Below are 14,266 nucleotides of genomic sequence, written 5' to 3' on the forward strand. Positions count from 1 at the left end.
ACTCGTCACCGGTCAACAGCGGTAACAGTATTGTATCCAACTATAACTAAAACAAAATATTTAAAAACAAATTTGTTCCCAAATTGTAGTCTATTCACCTCACTGATTGTTTCTTTGGCTGGGAAGAAGCTTTTTAGTTTGAATCCATCCCATTTATTGATTCTTGATATTAATTCCTGTGCTATAGGAGTTTTATTAAGGAAGTCAGGGCCTAATCTCACATGATGGACATTTGGGCCTAGTCTTCTTCTATCAGGCCCAGAGTCTCTGGTTTAATTCCTAGTCTTGATCCACTTTGAGTTGAGTTTTGTGAATGGTGAGAGATAGGGGTTTAATTTCATTTTATTGCATATGGATATCCAATTTTCCCAGCACCATTTGTTGAATGTAACACTCTTTTAATCTAATAAAACATTAATTGTTAAGAACATGCTGTTCTAAAAAATATGCTGTTCTAAGAATGTTATCTATTTTGATATGTCAGTATTTATGACAGCCTTGGGGGTTAATGATGGAATAGTATATCAAGTGATCATCATCCATTAAATAGATGAAATAGTTGAAAACGAATAGAAAGTTTATTTTTTTTACTAAATTTTACTAAGTTAATTTATTTTTACCAAGTTCCATGCATGATTTCAAATTATTCTGATGGAACAAGAATTTGTGCAGCAAATACCATAAAGTTTAAAACTCCAAAAACTGATTTTTGAAAAATTATCTTAATCCAGTATCTTTATAGATTTTAAGGATTTTTTTTTTTAAATTGATATGCTTCAAGTTTGGTGTGTAGTAATTATGACTTTGAAATGATAAAATGAAGCATCAATAAACAGAATTTTTTATACAAACCATCATTTTTTTCTTTTAAAATAAGTGTTCTTTGTTTTTAAAGAAGTCCTTTTGTAATTCTACTGTGATCTTATATTTTTACATTTCTGCATTATAAGTATGTATATTATAGTAGATCCTTTAGCAAACTTTCAAAAATTATCTTGTAATGAAATTCTGATTTCTCTGAGTTAGTCTTTACTTTTGTAAAATAGTAGAAACGTGTTATCTGGAATTATTCCAGGTTATATGAATGATTGATCCTTTAATTTAAAATACTAGACTTGAATCACACTCTTTTATATAGGTAGCAGAAAACTTCCTTATATTTTGAAACTATTTCAATCTTGAAGCTATCCTGTTTAAACTGAGAAGAAATGCCAAGTTGATCTTTCACATTTTTGTTGTCTCAGAGGCTAACAAAAGACCCTATTTCTGATTGTCCCCTCCTGGGGACAGTGCCCACCTGATCGCTTCCATCCATTATCTCATTTTTACCCAAACTAGCTAGAGTGTGCCCCACGACCCTCGATTTTTATAATCATTTTACAGGGAGGCTAACCAGGTGGCGCTTTTAGGAAGTGTAACCTGGCTCTGGCCATCAGTTTTCCCAGCGGGTTTGAGAATGTGCTGCGGGGGTGGGGCCCGCGACCTTAAGGTGGCGCACTCTCCGCCCGGCAGGCGGCGCTGTGGGCTGACAGAGGGCGCCAGCCGTGCGATCTGGTGCTGGAGCTGCCACTGTTGTCGCCTCCTCTATTTCAGCTGCACGTGCAACCGCTCCTGCCCCTGGTGGCCCGGGTTCGTGAGAACCCCCAGCTCAATCCAGGGCAGACCGGGCGCTGGCGATGGAAGCCAGTGCGGTGGAGACGCGTGTGTTCGTGGAGGTGCGGAGACGGCTGCAGAGCGCGCTGCTGATCGTGGGGTAAGGCCGGGCTGGGAGCGCTGATCCTGGGGTAAGACCCGGCTAGGCAGAGCCCAGCTCGCGCTCCTGCCGCCGGGTCCAGCGGCATTCTCCGCCTCCCTCAGAACCACGGATTTTGAGTTTCCTGTTTCTAGCTGTTCGCGCGTCATGATTACTCAGAGTGAAGTACCACTCCCTCCCCGCGACTGACAGCCAGCGCATCTTTTGGGAGCGTTTTAGAAGTTCAGGGTTTCAGCGCCACACCAGATCTGCTGAAGCAAAACTTAGACTTCTAACAATATTCCCTGGATTCAAATGCATGTTGAAGTTTGAGGAAGAGTGACGTAAAACACCGTTGGCAGTATCAGGCGTTTCCAATAAAACCATAAAAAATGCCTGACTATCTTTATTCAGGATCATCCATGTAAAGATCAATTCCAATGTTGGGCTTCCTGTTTTGTAAATAACCTCGATTTGGGGATTTGGGGTTGTTTGTTTTCTCTCCCCAAACTGCTCAATACAGAGGAACTGATGGACACAATCAATAAACCCATGTTCAGTGAATGCCTAAAAGGGATTGCAGACTTCTTATTGGAGCTCATTGTCTTTTATTCGTATTCCAAGTTCCAATGAGAAGTCTGCAAACTTTTATTATTCACTGTATTGACAAGAATTTCTTGGGAAAAAAGTTCTCTTATTGTCAGCAATTTTAATGGTTTGTGGTCCTGTCGCCTACTTCCTTTTGACAGCTCTTTCAAATAGAATAAGTGAGAAGTTAAGATCCTGAAATTTTTTATTACACAGTGCCACAGCTAGATAGTTGCTCAACTTTTCATCTTTTCTTTAAATCTGCCAAGATCTGGTGTGGAGATTTTGGATTTGGAATGAGAATTGACTTCAAATCCTAGCTTCCTTGAAAATAGGTTAAATTAATCTGACTTTCTTCAATTTTTATTTATTTATTTATTTATTCATTTATTTTTTTTATTGGTTGTTCAAAACATTACAAAGCTCTTGACATATCATATACTTTCTTCAGTTTTAAAATGGGGGTATTAGTACTCTCTGGATTTTTCCCCTTCTTTCTTTCAAAAATCATGAGTTCTGGCTGGAGTGTAGCTCAGTAGAGTACTTGGTTAGCATGCTGGAGGCCTGAGTTCAGTCCCTAGCACTGCAAGAAAGATCTTTATTCTTGCTGAGTAGTTTTCCATCAAATGAATGGTCCACAAATCATTTATACATTCTATTGCTGGAAGTTTTGCTTGTTTCCAACATGTGCTCATTATGTGTACAGTTGCCATAACATTGTTTTCGACTTTTGATGGACATATATTTTCTCTTTTTTTTTTTTAAGAGAGAGAGAGAGAGAGAGAGAGAGAATTTTTTTAATATTTATTTTTTAGTTTTCGGTGGACACAACATCTTTATTTTATTTTTTTGTGGTGCTGAGGATCGAACCCAGCGGCCCGCGCATGAGCCACATCCCCAGCCCCATATATTTTCATTTTCCGTGAGTCAATACCTTATAGTGAAATTGCTGAGTCATATGATACATGTGTGCACTTCTTTGTGAGAGACTTCTGAACAGTTCTCCAAAGTGATTATACCAGTTTACACACTCACCAGAGGGGAGCTTCAATTTTCTTCACATTCTTGCCTGCATTTAGTATCATCAGTCTTTTTGGTTTGAACCATTCTAGTGGGTATAAAGTAGCATCTCATGGTTTTAATCTGCATTTATCAGATGACTAATAACATTGAGCTCCTTTTCATATGCTTTTTGGCAATTCAAATATTTTCTTTTATAAATATCCTCTAGTTTTCTTGCATAATTGCATGTACTTTACTTTTTGAGCGTCTCTGATCTGAAATTCTCAGTTTGGAATTGTCTAATATCTGAAACTTTTCCATTTTAGTTGATTTTGAATGTTTGAATTAGGCATGCTCAACATGTGGTATTTTTTCTTTTTCTTTTTTTAAACAAAAGGTAAATTTATTGAAAGTGAAAGTGAAAGTAACATTTAAGTAAATTAGAGCTGAGTGTGCCCAACTTCAGGGAATGGCTCAAGGCTAACTTGGTATCTTTTGATAAACAGAAAAATTAATTTTAATGAAGTCTAGTTTATCACTTTTTTATATAACATTTTTGGTTTTTTGGTACTGAGCATTGAACCCAGGGGTGTTTTTCCTCTGAGCTACAGTCCTTTTTTATTTTGGGATAGGATCTCATTAAGTTGTTGAGGCTGCCCTTTGAAGGTGTGATCCTCCTGCTTCAGCCTCTTGAGTTGCTGGGATTATATGTGTACACCACTGTGTCTGGCTTCACTAGTATTTTGTAATAAAAAAAGTTTGCCTACCTTAAGTTTGTAGAGAGTTTTTTCTTAAGTTTTTTTTTTTTTTTTTTTAATTGCTATTATTAGAGATGTGGTCATGCTGTGTTGCCAAGGCTGCCCTTGAATTCCAGGCCCAAGTGATCCTCTTGCCTTAGCTTCCCAAGTAGCTGAGACTATAGACTTGTGCACCGCTATGTCTGGCCTACTTTTTAGAAGTTTTATAGTTTAACCTTTTGTGTTTTGATCTATGGATGATGAATTCATTTTTTTTTTTTATTTGCCGTGAGTTGGATAGGGGTTAGTGTTTATTTTCTTCTAAATGAATATATCTTCTGTAGAATGGAATGGTGTTACATCACCATTAGTTAAGAAGACCATTATTTCTCTCATTGAAATAATTTAGTATCTTTATCAGAAATTAATTTACTATACTATTTGCAGAGTATGTCTTTTCATACCCTTTTCCTTTTTTTTTTTTCTTTTGTACCAAGGATTAAACCCAAGAGTGCTTAACCACTGAGCCACATCCTCAGCCCTTTTTATTTTTTATTTTGAGATAGGGCCTCACTAAGTTTCTTAGAGTTGCTGAGGCTGGCATCAAACTTGTAATCCTTCTGTCTCAGCTCCTGAGCTGATGGGATTATAGGTGTGTGCCACCATGCCTGACTACCTTTTTACTTTTAACCTGTCTTTATATATATATATATATATATATATATATATATATATATATATATATATTTTTTTTTTTTTTTTTTTTTTTTTTAATTTTTTTCAACTGTTTTTCAAAACAGTTGGGTGTTTTTTTCAAATCCATTTTGACAATCTCTGCATTTTAATTAGAATTCCCTGAACATTTATTGCTAATGTAAATATTGATATGATTGAGTATATTCTTATTCTTAATCTTTTTAAAAATTAAATAATTTTTTAAATTAGGTATATATGACAGCAGAATGCATTTTGATTCATTTGTACACAACTACAGCACAATTTTTCACTTCTCTGGTTGTACACGATGTAGCGTCGCACCATGTGTACAGTCATACATGTACCTAGAGTGATGATGTCCATCACATTCCATCTTTCCTGCCCCCTCCCCTTTGTCCTATCAAAGATCCTCCATTTTTCCCATGTCTCCCCATTATGGATCAGTATCCTCTTATAAGACAGAACATTTGGCCTTTGGTTTTTTGGGATTGGCTTACTTCGCTTACCGAAATATTCTCCAATTCTATCCATTTACCTGAAAATGCCATAATTTTATTCTCTTTTAATGCTGAGTAATATTCCATTGTGTATATACACTACAGTTTCCTTATCCATTCATCTATTGAATGGCATCTAGATTGCTTCCACAGTTTAGCTATTGTGAATTGAGCTGCTATTTACATTAATGTGGCTGCTTTACTATAGTATGTTGATTTTAAGTCCTTTGGGTACAGATCAAGGAGTGGGATAGCTGCATCAAATGGTGGTTTTGTTACAAGTTTTCTAAGGAATCTCCATACTGCTTTCCATATTGGCTGCACCAATTTGTAATCCCACCAGTAATGTATGAGTGAACCTTTTCCCCCACATCCTCGCCAACACTTATTGTTGCTTGTATTCTTGATAACTGCCATTCTGACTGGAGTGAGATCAAATCTTAGAGTAGTTTTGATTTGCATTTCTCTAATTACTAGAGGTGTTGAACATTTTTTCATATATTTGTGGATTGAATGTATATCTTCTTTTGAGAAGTATCTGTTCAGCTCCTTAGCCCATTTATTGATTGGGTGTTTTTTTTTTTTTTTGGTGTTAAGTTTTTTGAGTTCTTTATCCTGGAGATTAGTTCTCTATCTGATGTGCAAGTGGCAAAGATTTGCTCCCGAAATGTAGGCTCTCTCTTTACCTTATTGATTGCTTCTTTTGCTGAGAAGAAGCTTTTTAGTTTGAGTCCATCCCATTTATTAATTCTTGATTTTATTTCTTGCGCTTTAGGAGTCTTGTTAAGGAAGTTGGGGCCTACGCTGACGTGATGAAGATTTGGGCCTACTTTTTCCTCTATTAGACACAGGGTCTCTGGTCTAATTCCTAGGTCCTTGATCCACTTTGAGTTTTGTGCATGGTGAGAGATAGGGGTTTATTTTCATTTTGCTGCATATGGATTTCTTAGAGGTAAATAAGAACTCCCATACAACTTATCAAAATCTCTGAGACACTATGAAGGCAGTGCTAAGACAAAAGTTTATTGCTTTAAGCTCATTCATTGAAAAAGGAAAAAGTCAACAAATAAATGACCTGACATTACGTCTCAAAACTCTGGAAAAAGAAGAACAAACCAACCCCACCCCCCCCAAAAAAAAAAATTGACAAAACAAAAAGCTGGTTCTTTGAAAAAATAAATAAAATTGACAAACACTTAGCCACCCTGATGAAAAGAAGGAGGGAGAAAACTCAAGTTACTAAAATTTGTGATAAAAAAGGAAATACCATGACAGACACTGTTGAAATACAGAAGACAATTAGAAACTATTTTGAAAATCTATTCGCCAGTAAAATAGAAAATCTCAAAGACACCGGCAAGTTTCTGGAGGCATATGATCAACCAAAACTGAGTCAAGAGAACATACACATTTTAAACAGATCAATTTCCAGCAAGGAAATAGAAGACACCATCAAAAACTTACCAACCAAGAAAAGCCCAGGACCAGAGGGATTCACCACTGAGTTCTACCAGACCTTATTCCTAATCTTAAAAGAACAAATGCCTCTACCATTTCATCATTAAGTATGGTGAAATAGATTTTTGGTAGATCCTATTGGTAGATTGCATATTTTTCTATTCATTGCTTACTAGGGGTTTGATCAAGACCAGATATTGTATTTTTTCTCTAACAATTTTTTTGTATATATTGAGATAATAATTCCACCTTTTAATCTTTACATCTGTGTAATTACATTAATAAAATCCAGGTTAAACTATTTTGGCATTCTTGGGATAAACTTTGACCATTTTTTTTTCTAGTTGAAGTTGGGCATTTATTTATTTTTATGTAGTGCTGAGGATCCAACCCTGTGCCTCTACTGCTGAGCCACAACTCCAGCTCCCATTCATTTTTAATCTATAGATATTTATTGAGTTCCTACTCTGGTGCCCAAACTCAAATGCAAAGTCCTAGGGATATAGCTATAAACAGTAGCAACAGCAAAAACAACAATATTGGTTTTCATCAAGTTTACAGTTTAATAATGGCTGTTGAGAGAGGTGGGCAGAAAATTACAAATTAAATAAAATATAGACTAATATTGAGTAGGGAAAATACTTGGAAAAAGTACAGTAGAAAAAGAGATAAGGAGAAAAAAATTTACATCTTTTATTTCAAATGAGAAAGTAACATTTGAGTAATGAACTGAAAGGGCTGAGGCATGGAACTATGAGATACCTGGTGGGAGACTGTTGAAAGGTGCCCAGTTCAGAGAGATGTGGGTGGAGTGGGAAGGCATCTAAAGAAGGGTCTTACTTTAATGGGCAGGCAAACGTTTAACAACCTACTTTCCATGAAAACAAAACAAAAAAGTAAACAAAGATCTTGATTTGCAGCATTTGTTGATTCCTGTGGTGTAAATGCTTTCACCAGGATTGACCTACCAAAGTAAGGTCATCTGATTTGCAGAATTCCAGGAATTTTATCTACCTGGACTCCAGGGCTTGTAGGAGCTGAGTCTATCTTATCACTGTGTCTTACCGAACACTGAAAGGACTTGTACTCTTAGTGAAGTTATTAGATAGTTTTAAGCAAGGTGTGACAACTGAAAGTATCTAAGAGAACAATAAGAATGCCTCAAATATAAAGGAATTGTGTGGACAGTGTCACAAAAATTAGAATCTCTGATTATAGTATTTTCTTAAAGAAACACTCTGCAACCTGCAAAATTGGGAAATATGGTTTTATTTATTTATTGGCATTGAGGATTGAACCCAGGGACATTTTAAACCTGAACTACATCCCCAGTCCTTTTTTTAAATTGAGACAGGTCTTGCTAAGGTGCTGAGACCGATCTTGAACTTGAATCCTCCTGCCTTAGCCTGGGTCACTGGGATTAGATGTGCCCCTATGCTCAGCTGGGAAGTATGTTACTACCATTTTATACTCAGGTCCCCATTTATGTTTTGCCAGTTTTCCATGTAATGTCTCTAATAGCAAAGGAATCCAGGTCAGAATATATATTGCATTTTCTTGGCATGATTCAGTCTGTTTCAATCTGAAAGAGTTACTCATTATCCTTGACTTTCATATCTTGACACTTTTGATAATTATCGCACACTTGTTTTATAGAATATCTCTCCATTTGAGTTTGTCTATTTTCTCAAGGTTAGATTCTGGTTATGCATCTTTGGCAGGTGTTGTATTTCAGAGTGATTTCTGTGTTCTTATCATCAAAATCAGATGACACATGATTCTGATTTGTTCTATTATTGGTTATGCCAACTTGGAGCACCTAAGCAAGGTGGTGTGTGCCAGGTTTCTCCCCCTGAGGTTACTTTTTTCCTTTTATAATAAAAAAGTATTAATTGGATAGATACAAGACTATGTTAATACTCTGTTCCTCATCAGATTTTAATTTTACTCATTTATTTACATCAATAAGAATAAATATGCCTGTTTTCTTCAGTGGGTTGCTTCTTTGCTTAAATTACAGCAGTTGTGGCTATAAGGGAGTCCCTTCAGGATGGTTTCTATGTCTTTTTGACATGTCCCTCTCTATCATTCTTTGATTTCTTTCTTACTTTGTTGTACTGCGAATAGTTTTAGCCTCATCTCATTCTTTTCCTGCTCCAGGACTGTAGTCATTTTTCAAAGAAATGCTCTTTCTTTCTTTTTTTTTTCTTTTTAAAGTGGAAAATTACCTTTACAGACCAAGATCTGAGTTCTAAGTATGCTTATTACTATTGGGGTGTCATTTCCCCCAGTGTGTGTATGTGTGTGTGTGTGTGTGTGTGTGTGGGCGCGTGTGTGCGGCTTATATGTAATGTTTATTTCTGGATATACATACATAAATTTATGTTTATATTATTCTGCATACATCAAAAAACATGGCTTCACACAGATATTTCCAACTCTATTCCACAACTATAGGATCTGTTCTAGTTTTATTCCTTTTTCTCTTTGTATCTCTAATTTCCCACATTAAGAATACTTGCCCTTATTGTCTCATGGTATTTATTTCCCTGGCCAGTCTCCCTGTGTAACTAGTCTTCTCCTGGCATGCTTTGCTGTTTTCCCTTTCCCTATTCATTGTAAATACCTCTTGGGCCCTCTTTTAGACTGAATGCTCTGTCCTCCCAAAATTCCAAAATTCATATGTTAAAGCACTAATTACTCAAAGTGATGGTGTTGGGGGTGGGGTTTGTGAAGTAATCAGGTTTCCAATGAGGTCATGAAGGTGGAGCTCTGTGATAAGATTAATGTCTTTATAGGAAGAGGAAGAGATATCAGAGTTATCTAGCTCACTCAGTCCATGGTACAGTCATCCTGCCAGATCTGAGTTCAGCACCCTCAGATCAAAAATAATTCATAAAGCAATTGCATCTGTACTGACATGTAAAGACTTTTTCCATTATTGTTACCTATACAATACAGTAAAACAACTATTTACATAGTATTTGCTTTGTATTAGATACTTTATTCTAGAGATGATTTAAAATATATAGGAAGATGTGTGCCGGTCATATGCAGATACTACATCATTTTATATAAGGGAATTAAGCATCAGAGGATTTTTGTATTTGTTGGTGGTTCTGGAATCAATCCCCATGGATAGTGAGGCAGGACTGTATTTCTTTATAACAGCCTGATCCAAGTAGGCTCTGAAACCCCATGCTGTGCTCCCCTTCCATCTCCAGCCTAGATATCTTCCTTATCTGTCTTAGGGTTCAACTTCCACACCTAATATTTCTCCTGGTGTATTCTCTTTTCCCCATGCTTGGCTTCTCACATCCATGCCAGACTACTGTGCTTCCCTTATCCTTGCATTGATACCTACCTTGCTCAGTTTCATGTAATTGAATTTTTAAAGGGGAAGAAAAGTGGCAAGCCAGAGATGGAGTGGTGATTAGCCAACTTATGCACCCAGTGGTCTCCCTGGAGGGACCTGTAAATGTCAACAACTTCATCCAGTTTGGAAATCACTGAGGTAGCAAAATTGACACAGTGTATCTTTAGAGTAGTGGCTAGCAACTGTAGTCTTTGGGTTATATCTAACCTATATCCTGATTAGGTAAAAGCTATGAGCTAAGGATAGGCTTTGGATTGTTTTAAGGATTGTTTGAAAAAAAATACAGAATATGTAATAGAGACCATATATGACCCACAAAGCCTAAGATAGTTACTGTTTGACTGTTTATAGAAAGTTTTCTGATCCCTGCCTTTGAGAATCATTATTTCTTAAGTATAATTTTTTTTTTAAATTGAACTTTTAACTCAAGAGTTTGAGACTGTCTTACTTGTAAAAAAACAAAACAAACCTCAGATTCTTGGTATTCTGTTTTCCCAAAGAAGTGCAAGATCCATATACATTGAAAAGGTACTAGCCATTAAGTAACCTTAAGACTTTGTAAGGGGCTGGGGATGTGGCTCAGGCGGTAGCGCGCTTGCCTGGCATGCGTGCGACCCGGGTTCGATCCTCAGCACCACGTACAGACAAAGATGTTGTGTCTGCCAAATACTAAAAAATAAATATTAAAAAAATTCTCTCTCTCTCTCCCTCTCTCACTCTTTCTTTAAAAAAAAAAAAAAAAAAGACTTTGTAAGACAAATGAAGAAGCCTAACCAAGATTCACCCCTGAACACATGTTCTGCCCTCTGTTCTTAGGTAACTCTCAAACAGATGGAATGAGACATTAGGTGGATAGCTTGCCTTCTGCATTTAAGAAGAAGCCATGGGAGGTTGAGGATGTAGTTCAGTGGCAGAGGAGGTGCTTAGCATGAGCCAGGCTATGTGTTCAATCCTCAGGACCAAAAAAATAAATAAATTAAAAAATAACCATGGTTCTCTGCACCTCTGTTACAATGCGGAGCACATTTCAGCTTTATGGGAGGAGGTCATTTCCATATATGCCATCAGCGCTTTCTTTGTTATTTACAATTACTTCTGTATATGTCCTCTCCCCTTCTATGTTTTTCATTCCTGTTGGACAGGGACTGCATTTTACTTTTTGTTGCCGATACTGAGTATAGTAATTAGTGTTTATCATAAATTAAATTAGTCCTCTCATACCTGGGATTCACATGTCACTTTTTTTTCCATTCATTCTTAGTGTTCTTAAAATTGGACAGAAAGTTTTTGTTTTGTATCTATTGTTTCACTTAATCCTGCTCTCCTTATCAAAACTCTGTATATCAGTTAAGGTACAATGTGATTTTTAAGGCAGGTCTTCACAAGGATAAGAAATGTGTTTTGAGACTTTGAGCTTGCCATGATACTGAAGGGTACTCTCTGACCTGCGCAGACTCTAGTGTAGCTTGGTTTCCTTTAGGATCTGTTTGCTGCTTTTTTTCTGAGGCAATGATTTTAGGGTCTCTAGTGAAAAGGAACAGAGAGATGTTTATCCATTTTTGTTTCTTTTATTGTATGGTTTTCATCAAAGGAAAATAATTTGTTTGGGTTTTATTTTTAATTATCAGGGAGCCAAAAGAAGGAGGTATGCCCATGGATGTTTCCATAATGCCATCCTTGCTCCAGATGAAAACCCCCACAGGCTGCACAGAGGTTCGGCTCCCAGCAGAGGTCAGGCTTGTACCTTCTTCTTGCCGTGGACTGCAGTATGTCGCTGGAGATGGACTGCACCTTCGGCTGCAGGCACACACAGAATTCAGCACAAGTGAGTCAGTTACCACTTCCATTCTTCATTTACATTTTTGCTAGTAATCAAAGATATTTATTATTTAAGTTGAACTTTTCCCAGGTGAAGACTCCTTATCAGTGCCTGGAAGGGCTAGGAGAGAGAAGATCTGGGGTGTAAATAGCACTGCTATTTACTAGCTATGTGCAGTTGAACATGTCACTTAAACTTTCTGGGCTTTATTTATTTCTTTTTAGTGTTTTACTTTCTAAAAATAGATTTTGTTTTTTAGAGCACTTTTAGGTTCACAGCAAAATCAAATGGAAGGTACAGAGTTTTCCCCTAGAATCCTTGTTTTTTTTTTTTTTTCTCCTTTAACTAAAATTTCCTGGCTCACAGTGGGATATGAAAATGTGAAAATGAAATCAGATGGTAATTGTGCAAAACCTGGTTGATCTTAAAGCATTGTATGGAAATTCATTCAACATACAGCTTACCTCATACTCTGTGCAATGGGTTGCTCTAAGTGCTGAGGACGTGGTAATGAACAAGCTAGGGAAGGTCTCTACTCTCATGGAATTTAAATGCTAATGGGAGAGAATAGATACTGAACAAATAATTTATTGCATAGTGAGAAAAACATTATAGGTAAAGTAAAGCAAATAATGGAATAGGGGATGACTTAGGGTTAGCAGAGGGTAGGAAGTCAGGGAAGGCCACTTTGAGTAGGTGATGTTTGACCAGAGAACTGAATGATGAAAATTATCCCATCCATATAGAGACTGTTCCAAATTGAACAGCACATGAAAAGTTCCTAAAGTTGAATGTGATGCATAATTTGATTTTGATTGTCACTGTGACTTACAAACACAGTATTTTGTAACTCTATACAAAATTCAAATTACACTTTGATTCAGTAAGGACGTAAAAAAGTTTTCTTTATGTAAGTTCTCATTATTTATTGAAAAAATAATTGGTTTATTACATTTCTTAAAGTCTAAGTAGTATGCTTTGGAGGATTAAAATGATGTGAAAAGGGGAAACAGTAGAGTAAGTTTCACTCCTTTTTTGCCTAAGAGTAACTTTTGCTAAAGTTCTGGCTTAGCAAATAATAAATTTGATGGTAAGAGTTGGTTTTAAGAACAAGGGGCAGTGAAGAAAGATATCATGGAGCTGAAGTGGCTTAGGATAAACACTGAGAATGACAGTTGAAATAATCATGGAAAGGAAAATGAGGTGGAAAACTACACTAACAGACTCCCTGAGTGTACTTAACACCAGGTCAAGGTAGTACTGGTTTCCAGGAAGAGGCTGTGGGAGTCTATATCTTTGATGTCATCACCTTCTCCATTAGCAACAATAACCATAGCAGGAATTTTGTGTGGAGTCTGTGAGCTGGGGAAAGACAGGCAAGAAAGCCTCAGTGTTATCTAGGATTGTGGTTTTAGGGATGGAGGAATAGAGACCTGCAGGGAAATAGAATTGAGTTATTGCCCACCCATATTTTAAACTGTGAACATACAAATTGCAAAACTGAAATTAATTATAGGATGAAATAAATTGACTGCCATATGTTGGTTTGCATATTGTTTGTGTTCATTGGTTTCCTATTTCTTTACGCTTATAAAACATTTTACTCAGGTATCTGAAAAGGAAAATTTCAAAGACCTGTTACATGGTGCATGAAAGGGTAAAGTAGATTCCTGGGCACTTAATTGCTTTAGTGCTTTCCAGATCATAGGTAGGAAATAAATATTTGATGAATGAATAAATAAATATCAGGTATATACTTGATGATATGAACTTGAATCAGATTTACTGTAGGAAGTGACTTGAAATTTTTAGCATTTGGTTGTTTCAGGGATTGTTAAAAATGCGCTTTTCATAAGAACACCCTATTCAGGACAACCACGATAGACATCATGCTGATAAACTATTGTGAGCATAATATAGGTAGATTTGTGACCCAGCAATGGAACTGGCTACCTGGAATTTTCAACACCGCTGGTGTTGGATTCAGCCCCAGAAGCATTGCTCTCCCAGGATCCCTCTGTATTTAAAAGTTCTGGCTTTTAAACCTGACCCAGTGGCCAGCAGAGGGTAGTGTTTCCTTGAAAATTTGTTTATTGGTCTATAAAGAACATTTTGTATGTCTTACCTAGGTCTCCTTTTTTTTTCACCTTAGTGCTATAGGAATTTGTGTACCCTTACAAATTAAACTAGAGTTCTTAATTGCCAAGGTTTAAATTTTCTAGCATCAGTTTTTTGTTTTTTTTTTTTTTTTTTTGGTCTTTAAAATATATACAAAGTAACCCAAACCAAATTCAACTTTCTTGCTTCTAATGGCTATGACCTCATTTCTTCAATCATGTT

General features: G+C 36.5%; 1 protein-coding gene across 2 annotated transcripts in view; it reads left to right on the forward strand.

The window, feature by feature from the left end:
- The first annotated feature begins 1,594 nt into the window (after window positions 1–1,594).
- The window catches only part of Ube3d (ubiquitin protein ligase E3D), a 145,161-nt gene continuing 132,489 nt past the window's right edge, over window positions 1,595–14,266 (forward strand). For both annotated transcript variants that reach the window (XM_027928234.2, XM_071613240.1), the window contains exons 1-2: window positions 1,595–1,753; window positions 11,736–11,932. In XM_027928234.2, the coding sequence (XP_027784035.2) occupies window positions 1,677–1,753; window positions 11,736–11,932 (274 nt within the window). In that variant the 5' untranslated portion in view covers window positions 1,595–1,676. The remainder of the gene's footprint in view (window positions 1,754–11,735; window positions 11,933–14,266) is intronic.

Source organism: Marmota flaviventris, chromosome 6, assembly GCF_047511675.1.
Source record: "Marmota flaviventris isolate mMarFla1 chromosome 6, mMarFla1.hap1, whole genome shotgun sequence".
NCBI lineage: Eukaryota > Metazoa > Chordata > Mammalia > Rodentia > Sciuridae > Marmota > Marmota flaviventris.